The 19,954-nt window shown below is 30.2% G+C and overlaps 1 protein-coding gene across 5 annotated transcripts in view; it reads left to right on the top strand.

The window, feature by feature from the left end:
* LOC134715845 (golgin subfamily B member 1-like) overlaps positions 1–19,954 on the top strand; it is an 80,519-nt gene that overhangs the window by 23,389 nt on the left and 37,176 nt on the right. For 2 of the 5 annotated variants that reach the window (XM_063578346.1, XM_063578348.1), the window contains 4 exons: positions 11,257–11,379; positions 12,573–12,716; positions 13,564–14,226; positions 15,756–18,824. In XM_063578346.1, coding sequence (XP_063434416.1) covers positions 11,257–11,379; positions 12,573–12,716; positions 13,564–14,226; positions 15,756–18,824 — 3,999 coding nt within the window. Of the gene's footprint in view, positions 1–1,833; positions 1,998–7,904; positions 7,932–11,256; positions 11,380–12,572; positions 12,717–13,563; positions 14,227–15,755; positions 18,825–19,954 lie in introns of those variants that run through there. The other 3 variants (XM_063578350.1, XM_063578349.1, XM_063578347.1) reach the window with 3 other exon arrangements.

Consider the following 19,954-nt stretch of genomic DNA (forward strand, 5'->3'; position numbering starts at 1 on the left):
ATATGTCTACCATTAGTGTAAACTATCTCATTAGTACTGTAGTAACTAGTCATTAGTCATAATTATACTGTGGAGATACGATCTTTATTGATATATTTATATGTTGATGTTAGAGATCTCTAGTTCAGATAGTGGACAGAAGCAGACTATGGTCAGGTGGATAGTTGTCTAAATGGCAATCATACTGTCTCTTCTTATTTCCTTACTGTTCAGTTGGCTTTTTTTCTGTGTGTTTTTAACTTCAGGATGTTAAAGCATAGTTTGTAACATTAGTAAAATGAAGGTCTAAATAGAATAACTTGTATTTTGAAATAGAGCATATTGAAGGGGTTGGGATGATGGGGGACTTTTATTATCTAACCAGTACCCATGAAATGTTTGTCACTGGTTTTCAAAATATCATATTCCAATATTGTTGATTAAGTCTTACCATCTATAGAAGAAACATATGTTTTTCCAAATTTTCAGTTCAGTAGAAATGTTTACCAGTAGGTATTTCAGACAGAGATTCTCAGCAGCTATTGTCTGCAGATGGTCATTAATCAACACTTAAACTACTGTATTTCAATTTCCTGACATATTCCTGACATCCTGGCTTTCATTGAGGGATATGGGTATCTGTTGTATGTTTTTCATCACTTTTGCTACCGGTATTTCATTATTTCCTCATTAGTTTCAGAACCACACAGAATCTGTTCACTAATTACTTTATAATTACTTACATAAATCTTCTCTATAACAAGGAGTCAACCGATGACCCAAACATACAAACAAATATAGGATGTGGAAAATTCAATTTATTTTATGGCCTTTGCTCATTGTTGAAGGCTGAACGTTGACCTATAGCTATTAATTTCTATGTTATTGGTCTCTTGTGGAGAGTTGTCTCATTGGCAATCATACCACATTTTCTCTATAATACATATTTTTTAAACTTTTAAAATGGACTTAAAAATTAATAAACAAATTAATAATTAATTGAATATACATGTATGTATGAATTAATTTGAAACATAACATTAATATAAGAAAATCTATCAATAGAATTAAGTTAATGAAATGACGTTTAGATTTTAAAAGGAGAGGCTCAAGATACCAAAGGGACATTCAAACTCATAAGACGAAAATAAACTTCTCCAGGCCATGGCAAAAAGTGAAGGAAAAAAAAAGACCCAAAGAGAAACAGTAATACACCAAAAAAAAGTAGAGGAATATAACAGATTTGGTTAAATCAACATATACAAAATAATATATGTTACAAGTTTTCTACAATATTACATCAGAATTTGGATGATTTCACTAATTCTTCAGCCAGACATGTTTAAATAATATTAACCAACGGGAGAGTCAACTAATAGAAAACATGGCTGAAAGAAATTTTGAAAGCGATACACTGTGAAATTGACAATTCAACTTTTAAATGAATAATATCAATATTGACAATGTAATATAATTCATTGTCACCTTTAAAGATATATCCATTAAACCTTAAAGTCAATTTAAAAAGAAAAGTAATAAAAGTTATGTCTTAATTCCCTTTTAAGTTAACAAGATTAAATACTTCTTATTTAGTTTAAGTAAGTAATTCGATGATACTCTTCTTTACAATTACCCAATACACAATTATCACGAAATAATTATCTTTTAAATCGGATCACCATTTAATCAGTTTTTATGTAAAAAATACGTTAATTAAATGTCAGGTATGTTGTTATTACAACTAACTTTCAATCAAGCTGAAAATGATAAATAATGTTGTTAATTTCCCCAGGTAAAATTAGGTCATTTCTAGAATTACGTCCCCTTATGCCATTCGAATGGTAGAGTGATAAGAGAAATGAACATCTCTAGCTGGTAGGAATTGATTACAAGTAGCAATCAATTTCATACCTGGATATCCTCTAACAACTTTATTGTTTTCTAATAATGTGATTTTCTAGGATAAATATATTCTCTCTGAAGATTTATTTATGGAATATTTTATATATTAGCAGAAGGTTGGTTATTTTTCTTCAACAATTCAGTTTTTAGCCAATATTTTTTATCCCGCTATGCAGCAATTGTAATATTTGTTCAGGTGTGTATAGATTGGTGCATCACAAATATGTTGTTTATTAAATGATAACCATGTGGTGTTACTATTATTAGACAAATCTTTTATTATTTTCTTTTTTGAATAGAAAGAATTTAAGATCATTCAGAGGGATTTAAATTTATAGTTGAAAAGATGAAATATAATAGTACTGAAAAATGTTATTATGTATAAATTTGTAAGTCTTAAATAGCAAAGAACTTTTAAAAAAATATTTGAAAAGAATAATTGGTAGGGTAATAATAGATGAACAATGCAGCTGTTGAAAATAGGGGTAATTTTAAAATGATTTTTTGACAATTTAATTCCATGGCAACCTTTGTCAGACATTAGTAGTTGTTAAGCATTTAGTGTAATTTTTACCACGACTCTGAACTCTTGTGATAATTTGAAACAAATTACACAAAAATGGCTTGTATTTTGACTGATGTTTGGGTTACTCTTTAGCTCTGGGTTTAATGATTTTGGGTGGGTTTCATAATCTTGAAACTTTATACATTGCAAAGCAATTACTCATATATAGCAAAAAATTATAAATGCATTTTTATATTATGGTTGAAACTTTTTACTTTCTTTAATTTGAAGTAGAAACTTTTCTGTTTGATTTTAACAGTAACAAAATCTTTTGTTTAACTTTGACAAAACATAAAAAGAAATTGATATTGTAAATCAGTCATTTGAAAACTTAACAGTAGATTATTGTTACAAATCGCAGATATTGAATGGTATATATATAGTATTTATGAAATAAAGGAATAAAAACTTTGCCATAAACAAATTTTTCTTGGTATAAAAAGCATTTCATAGAGCTGTGAAAATGACTAATTAGGGACATTAATTAAACCAACAGCTGTACCTCTTTTATTGGAATATTTTCACAACCTTAGAACCTGGGCTTAAATTTATGCCTCATATATTTACACAGTTAATATTGGGTATATAAAATTAGTCAGAGTCTTCATGACGAATCAATCTGTGACTGGCTTATGATGAAATGGGCTAGTTTAATAATGGACTTCTGTAGTCCCTGATTATTGACTTAACCTAGGAAACATGAGATAACTTAGAGTGGATATGTGGGGTATGACTTATCTCTAACCATACAAGTGGACATTAGAAGTATGTCTATAAACAAACATCTTGTTACGCTTTCCAAATCTTAGTTTGAGATTATCAGCTAAAATAAACACCACTGAATTAACATACTTAATTTAAGGGATGAAGCAGTATAGGATAGAAGTATGTATGAAAGAATCTTTTCGTAAAATTTCATTGATTAGTTAAGAGTTATTCAACAGATATATATCGGAATTGACACCAGCTTTTACGTATTTACAACAAAGAATTTATATGAAGCTTTAAGTAACCTTTACTTAAACAGATTCATAATAAGCCTATTTCATTTTTTGATGGCAATCTGAATTTTGGAATTTTATTACTTAAACATTTGGAAAATAGGGTAAATTTGATAGGAAAGGTAGATTCAAAGAGAACTATAGTCATTAAATTCTACTAACATATGTGTAAATGTGTTGTTCTGATCAGATAGAAGTTTACAGATTATTTTTTCTGCTCGTGGCAAGGTAGACAAATTACTGTACAAACATAAAATTGTCCACCATGTTGTTGATTGGACCTTAAGGACACTTTTACCTGACCATACCTCCATAATTACACAGGTCATTCATCACGTATCTGTCAGACCCTCTGGTTAAATGTCACCACCACTTCTAGGAAGGGACGATTGCTCGTGTCCATTTAATTTCCTGTTTACATACAATATTTTTAGGAGAATTGGAGTGTTCTATAAGATTTTCTCTTCCCTTTTAAGCTGCTTAATATGTACACAAAATATTGACACTTTTGAAAAGTTATTGACATCATTTTAATTTTATTCGCATTTATGTATTTATTGGGAGGGGAAAGTGGAAATTCTTTAGAAATGATAAATACTATAATTCAATCTTCAAGTATAAAGTATTGATATAAATATTTGCTCAAAATTGAACGATAAACCGCTGGCATTGTAAGATTTTCATAGGTTATTTTTAGAAACTTTTCTATCCAATTTGCATAATTTTAATTATACTAATTACTCATAGTTTTGTGCATGAATTACCATGTCTAATGAGTCGTAATTAAATGGATGTGTCTGCAATACAGGCCAGATCATTGCAATTATTTACCTATTTGTAAGCTCAATAAATGAACCACACCATTGCAATGTCTCTTAGGTTGATGCACCAACAGAATATTGGTCAATGTTTATTGAACTAGTTGGTCAATGTTTGGACCAATTAGTCAATGTTAGGAACAATAAGTGCTCCATTCAAGACCACTTTATTTTGGCTGCATCAGATACATTTAGGCTTCAAGTAAGTCTTGAAGTGAGGAACAAATTGTTGGGACTATCTTGAATTGATAGAAATGAACTAACTGAGACTTTGGCTTTACTTCTTTTGCACAGTAATACCTTGCCACACTATCCTACATTGAAGAGTTCCGTACTATGGATATAAAAATTCAGGAGACCTACGCTAGGACTGATACTTTATATCACCCATGATTTTTCATTTATTAAAATCTTTTCTTGACAAGGATTAACTAATCAAACAAAATGGGAGAGTTTTCAAATAAAAACAATTTATTTTATATCATAAATTACTGATATTTATTTACACAAGATCACACAAGATGCAATAAACATTTTTTAGGATAGACTTTATAGCTTGTATACCCCTACCTTGATAAACAAAAAACCTAGGCAGTTTCAATATCTCTATTGTTTACTGCTTTGTAGCATGTAATCTTTATAGGCCAGAATAGTTCATATTCTGAACTATCTTTAAGATTTATATTAATCTTATGATATAGAAATAACTTCCTTTAATTTTCGAAGAACATTAAACATCGGTTAAAACAAAGTCAAAAGTGCATTATGTTACTGTCATAGCTACTTTGTAAAGACTTTAGCTTTTTGCACAAAATCTTCGGTGGCGGATCCAGGGGGAGGGTTCCGGGATTGGAACACTCCTTCTTTTTGGACGATCAATGCATTTGAATGGGGACACATAGTTGGAACCCCCCTCCTTTGTCCTGGCTTGGGAACCCCCCCCTTTTTAAAATGTCTGGATCCCCCCTGATCTTGTTCTATTTGATATGGTGTTTTTTTTCAAAGAGGGTTCTCAGAGAGTTCTGCTGATGTGAAACAAAAGATCACATCAGAGTAACAATTGTAAGAAAAGTTGTCAAATAATTTGATGTTTTGTTGCATTATGAATTATAAAATCCTTATTTTAAAATGCTTTTGTCAGAGATATAAAAACATTAAAATTGGATGTACTTTAGTATACAAAAACAAAAAATTATTCTATTATGTTCCCTGAAACATTTAAATTTCTATATGAATGTACTAACTGAACTTTAACCTTGTGAAACTAACATATGTATAACAAATGAAGGGAAATCTTCATATCTTCATATCAGGAACTATCTACACTAAACTGTAGGACATATTATGTTAAATTGAAAAATGATTTATTTATTGAGGCAAAAAACGAATGCACACGCATAGATGTAATTTGTTACCAGCTAAGTCAAAGTGTTAGTTTGTGTGCTACAAATTATGTGTGACACAGTTGTTGTATTAGTAGTAATTTATCTTGATTGATTAAATTGTTGACATGTATGCCACAGAATTTACCACATTGTAAACAACACATATATATATATATATATTTTGATGGATTTGAAGATGACAAATTAGTAACAATTTGTAACAAATATTTGACATATTTTACTAGAAAATGATTTCTGTCAATAGTAGTAGATAATAGCATTGAAGATATAGGAATAAGAAGATGTGGTATGATTTCCAATGAAACAACTCTCCTCAAGGAATCAAGAACTCAGAAATTTACAACTAAAGGTCACCCTATGGCATTCAACAATGAATAACCCATACTGCACAAGTCAGCTATAAAAGACACTGAAATGACAAATATAAAACAATCCAAAAAAGAGCCTTATTTTGTAATTATTTTTCTATTAATTATGTTCTGTAAAGATATTCCTATCCATATCTAGGACTTCCTGTTTTGTGAGAAGTACAAAGGATGGGGGACCAGCATGTAGAGCAGGATTTTTTTTAACTGGAAGCTACATTTCTTATATATTGTTCAACTTGTTCTCATTCTGAATATTCATTAAATATTTGCCACTGGGCTTTTAGCAAATAACATGCGATCATATAAAAACAATCATGAAAAGATACAAAACCAGTTATACCAGAAATTGATGTTATAACAAAGTAAATTATCCACCTTATAATAAATGTCTCTTTCCTAAGGAAGGATCTAACTGGTCAAGAAATAAAATAGAAAATAAAGTTCTCTAATGAGAGTTAATGAATCTGATTATAGATATAAGATGATGTAAAGTTATAAGTAAATTGACAGAATGAATAGGAGTCGATAAGTTTTAAAAAAAAATAGCAACAGGCATGACAGGGAATTACAAGATGATTATTTTTTCTTTCTTTCTCAGAAGTTAAAATGCTGGGTTGAAATTACACTTAAGAGAATGGATGTTTATACCATATTCTGATATCAATGCCAAGGGTAAATCACCATGCTAATTCAATATTATTCTTTCCTCCTATCTATCCTGTGCAGCCTTAGATGTTCAAAGTTAAGATGATTAAACAGGTGATTCAGGTGTACTTTGATGTTACTAAGGTAAATAGGTTTACTCAAGAAAGGGAGTGAAGTGATCATTAATTATTGAGAAAAAAACTAGTCTGACAAACGGTTACCATGACTATAGCACAACAAAATAATTATCTTAAATTCTGGGGAAATTTACAAAAGGGGTTGTAATTGTGCTGTATAAACAGTGATTTCACTTTAACTCACAGTATTTTGGATATTTGAACGTTCTTTTAGAAAAAGTTTTGGTCCCTTTGAAAATTGTATCATTTGTTTTGAAAACCCCATAAAGGTCCTTGCATTGATACTTTAAAACAAGCATTATAAAAAATGGACAAATATAAATCTTAAAATGAAAAATGATTGTAATTTAGTTATTGTGAAATGCTAATCATTATATACAAGTATTTTTCTAGGATTATAATTTTCAGATTTAAAGTTGTAGAATGATGATAACTAGCATAAATTACCAAGTAAATTGTTGAATCAGAGTTTATTGGCTCTCTCAGAAAACTTCATTGCATATTATTACATAAGGGTAAAGGAAGTTATGATGTAGTAAAAGTACATACACATGTTGACATTTCTAAAAAAAAATAATTACCAACAAAAATTCTTCACATGTTTGAACACAAGAGTAAAACACTTTACCAAAACAATATTTTTGTTGTAAATTTTTAATTTGACATGTTATATGTCTGTATTTACATTCCCCATGTTAACAGATGCACACAACTTTGCAATCAATATGTATCATACTACCATGTGTTAACAAATGTACAAAAAACATCACATGAATGAAGTATTAAATTTTACAATAGTGATACATTTCACCGAAAAATGTAGAAAAAAATGTGCCCTGAGCACAGGTGAACACTTAGATTAAAGAAAAAGATCTACCATCCACCCAATGGCCATTAATACAATAGTAATTATTGACCTATGTTAGGAGGATTTTAAATTTCTACATTAAATGTCTTTTTGTAACAGTATCAGTATAATAATCGACAAACTGTAATAATAACATTATCCACCACAAAAGACAGCTGACAAAATTATTACAATAATTATTTCTCGGCACACATACAGTATACTACGTTACGATGGTGTGATTTTTACACATGGATTTTCAGGTCAGTTTTACACAATTTTACTATAAAAGAAACCTGCTGGCTATACAATAACTAACATGCTTATATTCTCTAATTATTATTATAAAGACAGTTATTCTTACTTTAACTCAAAGAGATGTGAGACAGCAACCCAACAAAAATAACTGAAAGACATCTTGAGGGCAATATAGTCATCAACTATGTATACAGATGTCAGATGTGTATAACATATGTCAAGCTCCAGATTGCCCAAAAGTCTATTTTTAAGTGTAGAACACCTCTGAAGTTTTTGTCCATATTTAACACACTGCTACAAATGATCTTTACAAGACCAACAAGAAGCAACTGTGGTGAATTTCAAGAAAAAATATATTATCAATGGTGTACGTATTCTTGCTATGACTGAAAATAAGTTCAGGAAAAAATGTAGAATTATTCTTTTAATAATAGTTTCAAGTTCTGTATGTTGTCTGCTCCATGGTTGGGTTGTTGTCGCTTTGACACATTCCCCATTTCCTTTCTGAATTTTATCTTTAAATTTTACTGGCTTTTTTAGTCCAAATCAAAGATTTAAAATAGCAGCTAGGCAAATGATTTTTTAACTGTTTGTGGATGAATTGTGGTCTTAAAATTTACTTCAGGATATCCATGTAATACTAAATGTTGTTAGAATATCTAATAGAATGTTTCTGTTGTTTTGTTATCATTCATGTAATTTGTAAACAAGGAGTTTGTATTGCAGAAATAAGCCAGGTTTTACATTAAAACATATCTGAAAGTAGAAGAATTTTACATTGCTAGAATCAGATAACTTAAACGTGTAAACAAGGAATGAAATAGTATCGTGTGTGTTTGAGATGAGATAAACTGTGACATTTCTTATTGCTAAAACTTAGTCATCTTTTCTCAATTGTTAGAATTACGTAACATTTCAAACCTAATCAATCTATAGTTTGTTTTATAAATACTTTTTTTACGTCTGATAAATTGACAAATTTTATTGTCACCAAACTGAGCTATCATTGTTTTAGTCTTGCTTTAGTTTTATAGTAATGTAATTGAGAAGCCCCCTTATTTTGCGTAGTTTTCCATGTATGTGACAGAAGTTGAAATAGTAAATTTACCTTTGCTAACAATGTTTCAGTTTATTTTTGTTTTTTATTTCTTGAATTATGAATTTATGTGTAAATCTGCAGATATTTTCTGGAATTTTGGGTGAATAGCATCTTTTTTTCTCTTTTTCTTCTTCAAAGTATAGAAAATGTACAAAATCTATTTTTTACTTTTCATTTTTTCAAAGATAAATCTGCTTTAGGAGACACACAGATCAGTATATTCATATATATTGAAGTTCTAATTCAACTTGATTAAATTTTTATAATTTTGATGCTGAATTATCCAGCAAATAGTTCAGTGTTTTATTTTTTAACCAAAATCCACTTATAATGTTGGATTTCATACTATTCTAGAATGAGTTTCCCCATAAATCATGTAGGTAATATTACCTCCTGTCTATACAATTCCCTCAAAGGTAGATATAACTAATGTTACCTTCATGAACTAATCCCCGTTCATACCTACAGACCGGGATATACATAATTGTTTCACTCACGATAAGATGATGGCGATATAGAAAAATAATTACTGCTAAGGTCAGTTTCCTTTATAAATAAGAACGTGAGATTTCTAAACAAACAAAATATATTTGTAACTTAAAATGTTTAAATAAGAGGATATAATATCTTTGTATAGTACTTATTCATTGATCCAAGCTGTTTAGCCTGTTTTGACACTGTTTATAATGATAAAATCTTATTATTAAGATGTTTAGATCAAAATACCAGTGAGGTCTTGGTTAGTTGACAATTAAATATAATATAAAGGTCATCAGACCTACTAAACTAACATCTTCAGAGGTCAGCGGACCAAAAAGATGAACTCATATAGGTAAATAGATTACCCCTAAGTAAGCTGAATGTACCTTCTGACATCTCTTGGCTTGAATTCTTTTTGACACATATATACCAATAGTTTATAATATGTTAAAGTTGATACTTTTCTCACATTTCCACCTTAAAGTGATTAAGTATTGTATTTCTGTCTAGGGAACTTGATATAGTATCAAAACTCAATTATGGTTATATTAGATAAAATACAAGTTTTTAGAATATAAAATAACTTGACTATGGAGCCTGATTACTGATTGAAATATTTAAAATTGACAATTATTTGTTATATATCAAAGAAGCTAAGAAAAAAGAGGTGCTGTACATACACCAAGAATAATCTCCAAGAAAGAAAAATAGATGATATTAGAATCACAAATGATTGTAACTGAATACTGTATCCCTTTGAATTTTGTTGTATTTTTTGTGAATGCGTTGTAATCACATTATCTATGAGTGCAATTATAAAGATAACAGTACAAATATGATATAATAAGGAAGATGTTTTTTTTATTTCAACTTCAGAGAATATTTAATATTATAGAAGTGCTTTAAATTTGTCTCAAATAACCTAAGGATTGATATAAAGAAATATTTAGTGTGAGCTAAAGCTATGTTGTTAAGTTCCTCATGATCATAAGCTTAAGATGACTTGACTCAGCACATTTTCTTATTAGAACTAAATGTAATGCCAAAAAAGTTATGTAATATTACATTCTTTTCTCATATTATGGCAGCACATTATACATTTTGTAAAAATAATACTGCTGCGGAAGTTAGGATATCTGCAGTCAGTTAGTAGAGTATATATGTTAACGAATAATTTTTCTTTATGTTGTTGATTTCAAGAAATTATAAAGTTTCAGTTAACAGTTATATTGTGAAGCTGAAGTGAGATTAACATACAATTGATACAATATGCAGGATATAAAATCTATTACAGTCAGTAATAACATGTCTGGGTTTATTGCCATTACATAATTACATTGAGTATGAAGAAAAAGTCAAAATCATATACCTGAAAACTCTGGGAGGCTGAGCTTTCCAGAAATTATAATCACTTGAACAGTTCTTTTGTAAGAAATTCAACTGCTTTGTCTATAAAAAAATTAACCCCTTCCTAACCCTAGAGAGGAATATAATATATGTTGATAATGTTAATTGATCCCATATTTATCTGTGGTATGGAATATATGAATTAAACAAAAACATGGTATTTAAAGATAATTATTTTCTTTGCATTTGCAGATCTACAAAAGCTATCATAACAAAAGCTAATTAACACATGTATGTTTATACTTTCAATCTATTAGAGCTGCCGTTTTTTTTCTTCTAGAGTTCAGTCAAGTCATCCAGTATTAGATATTTCCAATGCTTATGATCTCTGGTTTATTTTTCAGAATCCTGACAGCTACCATGAGAGTGGTGTGTTGGAAACCATTCTGGAAGAACCAGGAGAAGTTGATATAAACATGGATAGTAACTCTACCATTGAGAACATGGACAAAGATAAATTAGTTCAGGTATACAAGATGGAAAATAATTCAGAAAACAAAGCAAATATATGTTTCCATATGAAACATAAGTCCTTGAATGGCACACAGTGTTAGCCATTGGTTATATCTCAGACTCATACAGGCATCTTAGACTTATAAAATATTCTGAATTTGAACACATTGGCATGGACCATAAAAAACAAGTCTAGTGCTATTTTGATAGTTTTGGCCTATACCATTTAGGTGGGTCTCATTGGGGTCTAAGCATGATGCGGGTTGCCGATTTTGTGTAAGCGTGACACATGGAAGTCAAATTATTGTGTCGTGAAAACGGGAAATGAAGTCTAGTGGGACACGGGAAATTACAAAAAAATGAGAATTGCTTATGTATATAGTGTAAGCGGGATACGGGAATCTGACAAAACAGTAAGCAGGATCTGGATCAGAACCCCCCAATGAGACCCCCATTTAGGAGTTATAGCCCTTAGTTACCTTAAAAAATTTAATCTCTTTTATTCCTGGACATTACCAATTGTTCAACTGACAGAATCTGTTAGAATAAAACAATATTTCAATATAAAAAAGAAGATGTGGTATGATTGCAAATGAGACAATTTTCCACAAGACACCAAATGACACACAAATTAGCAACTATAGATCACCTAATGTCCTACAACAATGAGCAAAGCCTGTTTCACATAGTCAGCTATAAAAGGCCTCAAAAGACAAATGTAAATCAATTTAAACGAGAAAACTAACGGCCTTAATCAATAGATATAGGAAGATGTGGTGTGAGTGCCAATGAGACAACTCTCCATCCAAATAACAAATTTAAAAAAAGTAAACCATTATAGGTCAATGTTAATCAAGTTCCTTTTTTCACAGTGGATATTCTGTTGTACCAGGTTTATCTTTGATCACAAGGTCACAAGGTCACCTCATTCTAGTTTTTTTTTAACATGAACACTGTCATACTTATGTACACAAATTATTTTGCTAAGAAAAAACTGTAAGCTTTAAAAGTATTATATTACCCGATATCCTATCTATCAATTTTGGTTCACTTTTTTCACTTACAGTAAATTAGTTCAGCCTGAAATCAATTTAGGACACTGCAAGATAAATTGATTTTCAAAACTTTTATAATACATGTACGAATGACTGCATGTCCCCTGTTCTTGTTATAAATATATTACGCTTATAGAATTGTTTTCTTTCAGCATGTCCAAGGTCTAGAGCAAACTGCAAATGAACTTCAACAGAAAGTAATTACTTTACAACAGGAGAAAGAAACCATGGAAACTAAACTAAAGCATCATGGGACTTTGGAAGAGAGAGAGCAAATGGAAGTGATGGAAGCTAAGGTATTGTTAGGTTTCTGTCATCAGTCACTCACTTCAGTGTTGTTAGGAATCTTTCTAGATTTGCCCTCTTTTAAATATTGTGTGTTGAAGATATGAAAGGTTCACAATTATTCCTAAATTTGCTCATCTGATATTAAAATCAGTAATATATATTTTAAAGCTTAATTTCATTTGTGCTGTATCATTGTGTCTTCTTCATGTACAAATTTTATGTACTTTTGTTTGAAAAAAAACATATAATTTTATCTATTCATTAAAGAAAATTTAAACTTATTATTGAATTAAATATTTGTGGTGAATGAGGTCAAGGGGAGATAATTACACATACTACTTATGTTAAATAAGTCTGTGTGTTCCGATTTTTCAAATATTTTAAATATTTAAGCACCTCACCTTTTGTTGTGAATAATTTAAACACATCTTTTCTTAATCTGATGTTTAATTAATTATTTAAATAATCATATTCTTAAATTATTTAAATGCTAAAAAGAGGGTATAAAAACAGAATCAATTTAAAGAAGAAACATTTTCCCAAAAAATTTAGAAAATGCAATCATGCTTTCTTTCATTGAATTCATGCTTTATAAAATAAACTGCATTGCTTTTATCTTATTTCTACAAATTACTACAGGTACACTGTATAGGCTAGTTAAATATAAACTTTATTAGTATATTGTATACATTTAGACCCTTTTTGAAGGAATATCATTATCATTCATTTCATTTGCATGAAACATCAACTAGAATTTATAACATTGGGTATTGATACATTGCTGGGACAAGGTTTATTTGGTGTTTGGTATAACACCTACTAACTTAACCTGCCAATTTAACACTGATATTACAGGTTCAAGAGGTCAATGAAGATGGTGGAGAGGCTTCTCCAAGGCATAGAGCTGGTTCTTTCGACTCAAATTATTCCTCAAGAGATATGAGCAATACTAGTTTGGACTTAAGTGGCGAGGCAAATTTTCCCTTTATGTCAAATTCTGAACATGGCAATGCATTTGCTGACAACTGTGTTGATTTTGAAACATTGAGTCGTGAGACAAATTCCACACTGAGTCGTATTTTTGACACTCAGAACATGTCTTCTAGTGACTTATCACAGCTGAAACTTCATCTTAATATGCTTAGCCAAGAGGTATGCAAAATGCATGCTGGAAATGTGTCGCTTAGAAATGAACTGCATAACAGTAGCGTGCGACAAGAGGAACTGGAACAAGATGAAAATAAATTAGTCCAAATTATGACACTTTATAAAACTTTACAAGATCAAGTTAATCAGTTTGATGTTACTGAAAAACAGCTGAGAGAAAAATTAAAGTTAACAGAAAATTCATTAGCTGAGTTAGAACAGAGCGAATCTCAGTTACGAGAGAGGACCTTGAAGGCAGAGGAAAAGGAACATAGCGCTAGGCGACAGGCTCATGAGTATTTGTCCAAAATAGGGGAGTTGAAGGAAATCATATTAGATAAAGATATGGTGGAAAGCAAACTGAGTGAGAAGGTACAATATATGGAGCATGCTCAATGGGCAGCATGACCCCTGTTAGTAGTGAACTTGCAAGCGTATCTTGTTTAAATATATTGCAGTCTCTTATAGATTGTTGATATTTTTAGCACCCAATGATTGGATGAGAGTGTGATATTAATATAGCATAAACTAGTTCCTTTTTTGTTTTTTTTGCATGTAAGTTAATTACTAAATTTCTGAGAAAAAAATGGAAAAATAGGTGTGAGCATGGTAAATTACATTTAACTTTTTTAATTAGGTGGGAGAATTATATAAAAAAAAATGTTTTGCAGTGGAATTTGACCTAGTCAAAAAGTATTGCTGCATATCTTAATTTAATTTTCTTGTTTGGTATTTGATAAGTTTTGTGTGAGAATTTAGCTGTAATAATTCATTATTCATCTTGCATGACTTCATAAACATGACATCACATATTACTATGAGTTATAACATATCTTTGCTTGAGTGTGCATGGCATTCATTTGATTTAATCTTATCATTTAAAGCTTTCAATAAGTGCATGTATCATAAATAAAAATCATTTTATGACATAAAATATTACACAATTTTACATTACTTTAAAAACATTTAAAATGACATTTTATTGACACAATATAATTTGCTGTTCATTTTATTGACAAAATGAAGATACACCTTTTAAATTAATAAATTGTATTTAAGGAAATAGTTTGAATCAAAATGATTTTATCTTAATATCTCAATAAGGTTTTTATAAATTATTCAAAAATTGTCTGTTACTGAATTCCTAGAGGGAATGTTTCAGTGTATGTCGGGACAAGGAAAAAGTATAAAAATTGTGTTATTGGAAAAAAATAAAGTCAATACATAAAAAAACTTGAAAACTAGAAGAAAAAGTAATCAATCATTGAATTAATAATTACCATACAATATTCACAACACCCTGAAGGTGAATGTAATGAAAAAATTATGAAAATTTGAAGAAAATATATTTATTTAGTCTATAAGAAAACTTACAACCAGTCTGAGTATTTTTGTTTACTAGACCAAATGTCTAACAAGTAAGATGACAGCTAGTTTCACCCTCATGAGTTCACTGATATTTTCTAATACATGTACACAATCAAACTCAGATTTTTTTTTTTAAAAGAAAGTAAATTAGTGAAATACCATGAGACAAACCGTAGCACAAAAAAAAGTAGATTATTTCATGTTACAGCTCAGTATCAAACACTTGTTAAACATTTTGGGGAAAAAACAGAATTTTGGTTGCCAATTTCTCTGAAACTTTCAAATGCATTATTATATCGTGAAGTAAAAGATTTAGGAATTATTTCTAATAACATAAAAATATTTAAAAAAGAACCACAGCATTTGCAAAATTGTATTGACATTGCCACTTAAAATCAAATAACTTAAGTTTATCAAATGTATTGATAATTTACTTGTTTATAATCCTTATTCAATTTCACTTGTCATAAACAATATTTGTTGAAAGGGTTTTTGACAGCACATTTAAATATTTGAACTCCTGACTATTTTAGGTTACTATTTTGGGAAAGGCAGAACTGATATCCACAGAAAAAATAAAGGAATTAGAGACTAGAAACAATGAATTGAAACAGAGGCTTGATTTGAAAGAGGAATTTGAGGCAGACGTTACTTTTGAGAAAAATCTAAACGACACAATATCAGAACTTCAATCTGAAAATGATTCTTTGACAATGAGATGTTCAGAACTGGAAGAAAATGAGGAAATATTAAGAAACAATTGGGAGAAAAGTGCTCAAGAACATATTAATAGGATACAATCTTTAGAGGATAAAATAGAAAGTTTAGAGTTTAGTAATATCGAACTGAAGAGTAAATTGGAAGAGCAGGATACTGAAGCAGACGCACATCGACCATCGTTAGCTCTTGAACTTTCTGAAGTTGACCAATCAAAAGGGGATTCTCAAATTAATCAAACCATTGAGTTTTTGCTCCACCGCATAAATAACTTGGAAAGTACATTAAGTTCATTGGAGGAGGCAAAAAATACAAAAATAGAAAGTTTACAAGAACAAATTGCCAAATTAAAAGAGAATGAAATTAGATTGAGTGAGACTGTTAGTGAAATGGAACGTGAAGAAAAAGAATTGAAAAGTCAATTACAATTTAATCAAGGGAAAAGGTATTCAAATGATGCTGTTGTACAGTATGAAGGAAAAATCCATGAATTACATCGGTCACAGGAAAATCTCCTGGAACATTTAGATTCAATGGAAGATCACGAGTCAAACTTGAAAGAAAGGATGAGAGAAATGGAAGAAAAATATGAAAGAAAGATTGAACATTTAGAGAAAGAAATAGCAAATTACATAGAACAAGAACAGGAATTTATAGAGAAAATAAGTGAATTTGAGAAATTTGAAACAGAAATGATGGAAAAGTTAGATGCTGCTGATGAAGAAAATCAACAATTAGCAGAAGAAAATCGGCAACTTATTGACAAAGTGTTAAAACCCAATCACCTTCATAGCGATTTAGAGGAAAGTGAAACATCTGGAATTAATGGTCAAACTGAAATGATTGATCAATTAAACAATGAATTAAGTGAAATAAAAACTGAAAAGTGTCAGGTAGACGAACTCTTACAAAGAACTAAAACTGAACTGCAACAAGTCCAGTTGGAAAATGACGATTTAAATGAACGCTTGATAGAACTTGATTCATCCGAGCAGGAATGTTTAGAAAAATTACATAAATATGAACATCAAGGTGCAGAATTAACACACCTCCGTAAAAAGGTAGATGTACTAGAAGATGCTGAGATAAAGTTAATGGATAGAGTGACTGAACTTGAAGAGATAGAGCAGGGCCTTAGGGCTCAGTTAGACAATAATAACAAGGATGTTCAATTAGGTGTTCATGATCAAGAAACTGACACGAATGACCTGAATGATAACATTCCATCATTGTCGACAGAAGGTGAAATCCCTCTTAATGACACTTGTGTTCAGGAATTCTGTGTTAAATCCCTGGCTGTAATCTCCGAAAGTAAGACTGACCACTTACCTTGTGATAAACAAACTGATACCATTGATCTTATGGATATAAGATGTGACGGATCAAACAGTCCTGGTAAGGTCACTGGACTGTTTGAACGCTTACAAGATCTAGAAAATGAAAATACAAGTTTGACGGAGAAATTGTCTAGTTTAACATCGACTGATAAACAAGTAAGACAGTTATCAGAAAAAATTAAAATGTTGGAAGGATCTGAGGATAAATTAATGGAGAGAGTCATGGAGTTGGAAGAAATTGAAGATCGTGTCAAGGGAGAGTTAAAACGAGCAAAAGCAGCGGAGAATCGTCTTGGTGAAGTTGAACAAGAATTGTCTGACGTACAAAAAACAATGGAAGATATGGAATACAAAGTGGAAAGTTTAGAATTAGAAAATAGCACGTTAAGAAATGAACTTAATTCCTCGGGTGTTAGCCAAGTACATAGTGAAGCAAACATTGAAAAGATTCTGGAACTTGAGCATGCTAAAGCTAATCTGACCAAAGAAAGAGATAACTTATTATTGCAGTTATCTGAGGAGAAAACTAAAGCTTTAAAAGCTGACAATGATTTAAAGGAATTGCAAAATAAATTCAATGAAATCCAAACTAAACTGGATGAAACTGAAATTTCAGAAAAAAGTTTGAAAGAAAATCTGAATTCTTTAGAAAAGGAAAAAGAGAAATTGTTAGACACTGTTGATGATTTAGAACATAAAGTTAAGACATCAGAAGAAGACATAGAACAGTTTGATTTATTAAAAGATAAATTGGACGAAAAAATTCAAAGACTTGAAAATGAATTGGCTCAGGTAGAGGAAAGTGAGTTTGCATTGAAAAAGGACAATATTGAGGTACACAAACTTAATGACCAGCTAACGCAGGGGAATAAGAACTTGGAGGGTCAATTGGAAGAGACCAGAAATAAGTTACGTGTGACAGAGGATGCTAAAACAGAGACAGAATCAAAATTGGAAAATTCAGAAAAATCAAACCTGGAATTACAATCAAATTTAGAAAGTGTTCAACAATCAAAAGATGAAATTGAAAAAACAATAAAGGATGCAGTTGAATCAAAGAAGACTGCAGAGAGAAAAATGGAATTTGCCGAAATTTCACGACAGCAAATGGAAAATAAACTTAAAGAGATGGACAAACTATATGAAGAAGTGCAATCAAATTTAGAAAATTCTAAAAAGACAATTTTAAGTTTAAAAAGAAAATCATTAACTGCTGAAACATCAGGTATGGAATTTCAGCTTAAAGTAGAGAAAGCTAACAAGGCAAAGAATGATGCCGAAAAACAATTAGAAATAGTACGAAAATCAAATAGCTATTTACAATCAAAAGTAATGAAAGGATCGGGATCAAGATTAGGTTCTGATAATAATCGAAACTCTGTGGAAAGTATCCACACGGATACATGTATGACATGTGGATCAAATCTGAAACTTCCAAAACAGTTATCCACATTCCAGGGTGGATTAGATGATTTAGTTCAGGACTATAGGGACCAATTAGAACTGCATACTTCTCCATCCACTGACTGTACACTCCCAAGTCATCTGGTAAGTCAAAATACACATTAATTATCTATACTTTATAAAATATATATAAAATCAACTACCAAAATTTTCTAATGCTAATACAACCACTGACATCTGAGAAAACAAACAAAGAGCTGCCTCAAAACAATTTTTTTTTAAAAAAATGGAATTGAATTCAAACTAAAACTTATGCAGCATGATCAGTGCAATTTATGATTTTAACTCAAAGACTGACATATGTATTGAAAGAAATAATAGTAAAACAAAGGATGTGGCCGTGTTGTCTATCCATCAATGTATTTTATGCATATCTCAGTTACATTGGGAAAATATTGATATAAAAACAGATTATTGTGGTCATCAAACTTGAGAAAGTTTCTCGAATGCATTTCATTTCAGAGCTATCACCCTTCAATGAGATTTATAGCTGAAAAAAATTCTTCTTGTATGCGAACCTTGGATAATCTATGAGTATTTTTCTCTTTCTCTATTTTCTGATAGTATTATTCCCTGTACAACCCTTCTTTTTGTAAGGTACAGGTTAATAACACTAGGATATTATTTACCCTGTCCTGCTGTGCTACTGTATTATCCTAATCATTAGTGTAAAGTGATCATTAAAAGATTTTAAATTATCAGTAATATTACATTGACAAGGAAAACTAAAACAGCGGGTAACTACTTAATAATCTTCAGTGGACAATCAAAACAACAACAAATAAACATCATATAACATTGTCCTTCAGTCAGACCTGTTATAAAGGTGTTAGCTATTGTCCAGTCATCTAAAGGACATTCATATGTTAAAGTATTGGCCTGAAGCTGGATGAGATAACATAGTGTCTGGATGATCATACCTATTAAATAAGTTTATTGGATTTGGAAAAGAAAACAAACTTTAAGGGATTGTCTGTGATAAGTATGAACCTTTAATAAAAAGACAAAAACATTTTAATACCAGTGCAAGGTGTCTTCATAAAATAAAATAAATTCTATTTGTGTTTTTTTATTTATATATTTTTTTTTAAATAATTCAATGTTTTTCTAACTAAGATAGTCTGTTTCCAAAAACTTAAAAAGTAATAAGAGTAAATCAGGTGAGAAAAAACATGTACTTTTTTCGTAAGAGAAGGAAAAGAAAACTGATATTA

Source organism: Mytilus trossulus, chromosome 4, assembly GCF_036588685.1.
Source record: "Mytilus trossulus isolate FHL-02 chromosome 4, PNRI_Mtr1.1.1.hap1, whole genome shotgun sequence".
NCBI lineage: Eukaryota > Metazoa > Mollusca > Bivalvia > Mytilida > Mytilidae > Mytilus > Mytilus trossulus.